The sequence below is a fragment of the Eschscholzia californica genome, unplaced genomic scaffold, assembly GCF_041429995.1.
Source record: "Eschscholzia californica isolate CP2 unplaced genomic scaffold, dmEscCali1.0.p SCAF_1, whole genome shotgun sequence".
In the NCBI taxonomy this organism is placed as follows: domain Eukaryota; kingdom Viridiplantae; phylum Streptophyta; class Magnoliopsida; order Ranunculales; family Papaveraceae; genus Eschscholzia; species Eschscholzia californica.
The window spans coordinates 22,444,417-22,448,484 of NW_028238198.1; the positions used below are offsets into that span (position 1 = coordinate 22,444,417).

General features: G+C 35.0%; 1 protein-coding gene across 1 annotated transcript; it reads right to left on the reverse strand.

Moving 5' to 3' along the window:
- Positions 1–2,684: 2,684 nt before the first annotated feature.
- Positions 2,685–3,743, reverse strand: LOC147565195 (uncharacterized). Its single transcript, XM_086666648.1, has one exon. It carries the CDS (start codon positions 3,565–3,567, stop codon positions 2,842–2,844), a length of 726 nt encoding a protein of 241 aa, XP_086522774.1. The 5' UTR covers positions 3,568–3,743; the 3' UTR covers positions 2,685–2,841.
- Between the last annotated feature and the right edge of the window lie 325 nt (positions 3,744–4,068).

A 4,068-nucleotide genomic window follows, 5' to 3' on the forward strand; every position in this document is an offset into this window, starting at 1 on the left:
GAAATCGCCGCTCTTCATGATGCCCTAACCCTAGCAGACGAACTTCCTTTCACCTCTTTTATAGTCGAAGGGGACGCTAAGGTATTGATAGAACTGATCCTGGCCGCTGATCCAAATATACCGTGGAGATTAACGGATTTAATCGACGGTCTTCGGGAGAGAGTGCATGGGAGACAACTAGTGCTTGCTTACTGTCCACGTATGAATAATAAGGACGCGCACGACCGGGCTATCTCAGTTTTACCCTCCCACAATTGAATTTTGTTGTTTAGCCCTTGGATGATAAATTGGGTTACTAGTTACCCACCTGGTTTGTATTTTTATATCTTTTTGGTACTTACTATGTAACTCTTTTTATTATATTGTATTTTGGGTTTAAAAAAAAAGAGTGGAATAGAGGTATCTCAATAGGGCACTCTAAATCTAGAGTGCAATCTTGAGATGTCCTTAATTGTCTAACTCATCAATATTTGGATTTCAACCACTAACTATTTTTTTTTTTACGAAAATAACCAAAAGTAAAAAAGATAAGTTTAGAATTTAACATTGGAGACATACAAGAATTGAGGATCGCCAACCACTGGTAACCCAGTTGGTTAGTGCATATACTCTACAATGCAGAGGCCCCAGGTTCGATCCCATGGAAGTGCAAATCCAGGAATATTGAACTTGGGTATAAAAAAAGTTGTTTATGTAGTTTTTAGGTCATATCATTCGTCTAGCTATAGACCATTTAATTCGTCGGACTTTAGGCTTAGTAGTATTTCGACAGTTTATTGTGCTTATCACATCGTCTCGATACATCAATGCCTTGTCACGACAAACGTAGATCATAGTCGATTTCTTAAAAACAAAAATTGAGGATCTCTATTTTCGTCACCTTAGAGTGAGAATCTCAATTTGAAATCAACAAATAAGACAAATGGAGATATTTCTTTTGAGTTTTGGATTGGAGATGCTATTAAAGCCTCAATATAATGAATACGTGCCCTTTCAAAATTCATATTCCTTTCGCTATTGTAATGGAAACATGAACTTAGGAATTCAAAAAACAATAATGAGACCAAAAGTTACTAATTTTGATTTTTCTCTTGTGATAGACATGAGAGTGATTGATTGTCGTATGGGCGAAAAAAGGTATAACCACCGAGTACACCAAAATTACAATAAATTTGTATAGATTGGTGGGCATATAGATACAACTCACCTCAACAAATGATTGGTCTCATGAGGTATGGGATCCACTCGACATGAGTACAAGAACCTGTGATTGAAAATGTAAATCTAGGAATAACCAAAGAAGATGGTTGATCATTCAAAAGTAAGTAATCATGGTACTAGATCACCCTAAATATGGAGTTGAGAATTAATCTTGTATTTGAAGGGCATTATTTTCTTTTTCAAAAGGGTTCCTCACAAGACTCTTCCAACCACCCCTGATCCACACCCTAGTTTCGGAAAGAGAAAAAAAAGGAGAGGATATAAAAATGAAAATATAGAATTGAAAAAAGTGTTTCAATTATCTAAATAATAATAATACATCTCAACAAAAAAAAATCTCTAAATAATTGAAAGAGAACTCTTTTGTCAAATTTCTTTTGTATGTTTATATAGAGATTATCAACTAAAGTTTCAATTTTGTTAATTGCAAGAGTACTTATTTAACATTCTGATTCAACATGTTTCACTTGGTGGACTCTTTACTTTTCTAACCACAATTGAAGAATTGGGTTGCCAAATTTTTGAACATAGAGAATAGTTTAGGTTATATGACATGCGGCCCCAAATTTATGACCAGCTTCTAATGAAATCCTTTTAACATTCACAAAATTGTCGAAATAGTTTTTTGTTTCATTTTTTTTTCTGTCTGGGTGAGTTATGTATATCGACTTTCCGAAAGTGCCCCCTTTTAACTATTTCAATTTCTTTTGAGATCTAAATCTTTTTCTTTTCTCTCATATCTCATCTCTTATCTTCTTCCTCTACCATTTCTATTTCTCTGAAATTTTAAGAACTCTTTTTATGTCTTTTCTCTCATCTTCCCTATGCCCCGTCGTTTTTTTCAAACCTTAAGAAGCCTTCTTGAGATATTACTAACATACACATTACTCATGCATTAGTTTATGCTTCCGAGACCTCCATTCTCCAATGAAATTTTTTTTCCTGATAGTTTTACATTGCTTCTAAGAGTGTTCGGAGCTTGGGACTATAGGTACATGCACAAGTTAAATAATTGTCAAGGGCTTTTGAGCGTTGATTCGTGGAACTTTTGTAAAAAACAAAACTCCTTACTTGTTGGGTTTGGGTATCAAAAAACAAAACAATATCGATAACTGCTAAGACTTAATGACTTATATATTATGATGTCAAAGTCGAGGACGACTCGTCTCTAAGGTTGAGGGATTGTGATAGTCCTAATCACTTGAGAGAACGTCTTGAGTCTGGACTATAAGTGGTTGCACCATCATAATAAGTGTCGAAGATTTCTGGGTGAACTCATGGAGTTTTAGCTAGAAAAATACCCTAGTGCTTGTTGAACTTGAGACCAGGTGTCTAAAATAAAGACAACATCCATGCCTGCTTTTTGATGTTCATTGCTTATTAAATTTAAATTGAAGTTGCCTTCTAACTACTAAGGTAGGTCGTAGTCGATTTCTCAAAAACAAAAAAAAAAAAAATCTAAATTGAAGTTAAAATTACCATATGTAATTTATAAGAAAAGAAAACCCCAACACTATACATGGATTTGATCGAGAACGAACACACGAAAAAAGAGTGAAATTTTTTCTTCTACGACCATCTTTCTCTTTTAAAATTTCAACAGGAACCGTCCATCGACTACTACTGAAGAACAATAGCCATTGATTCCTCTCTATGAAAACTCACTTGCTTCGCAATGAATTTCTCTATCCTCCGCCGAAACTCTTCGTTACTCATAAACGTATCTGAAGATGACTCCTTTCCGGCTACGGGTTTCTCGCCGTGTGTGTCAGATTCCCGACGACATTTCTCTGTTTTCGATCGTCGTAGCTCTCTTCTTGGCTTTTCCTCAGTCTCAACTTTCCGACGAGTTTCCGATCGACTCCTCCGGTATACTTTTGGCCTCTCTTCAGCCGTGTCCGTATTTATAACCGTGTCCCTAACCGTATTCTTATCGTTTTCGATCTTCTTATCTTCACACCCAATTTCTTCTTTCACCATGAAAGTACAACTACTCTGTTTCATCTCACTTTTCTTGACAAAATCATCATAACTATGTTTTTCACCATTGTTCATGGAAGATTCTTCACCGGAAAACTGACCCGATTTCACGAAAAGTGTTAAGATGATCACATTACCGATTACAAAGACGAATCGAGGACTAATAATGAGTAAACAGAGATTTCGAAAGTAGTTTTCTGAAATCTGAATGATGGTAGGAAGGTGAGTGGAAAACCAGGACAACAAGATCAAAACAACACAAATTTCGAATATACGGAAGAAATTAGAGATCTTCTGAAGTTGATTGTGTCTCTTAATTGCGTTTGCTTTCTCCAATTTCACATAATCAATATCATAGAAGTCCATTTTGAGTATAAAATTGGGATGAAAGTTTGATCTTGTTAGGATACAAAATCAGTAACGACCCACTCTGTTAGAGTAAAACGGATTTAAGGGTTTCTGTGGGTTGAGATTTGGAAACTAAGATATAGACAGGGAAAATCTAGTAATGATTTGAGAGGGGTTTGTGTTGAGAGAGAACAACTGAATATTTCTTTTGGTTGGGGTAGAATCAGTTGGCCTTTTATAGGACTCTGAATTTCAGATTTTGATTTTAAATCTTTTGCTTTTCTTTTCTGTATTTGAGACTACACGTATGTATTATTATTGGAAGAGAAATTATTATGAGTTATGTTTTCATTTAGCCCCTAGTTTGTGATCAATTTCTGACCTAGTCTCTTATTTATGCTAAATAACCATATAATTATTTTTTGTATTTTAAATGAATTGAGTAGAAAGTCAATATCTCACTTTTCTAAATAACCGATGATCTTTTCTTTAATCTCTTCTCTCTCTCTCTCTCCTCTC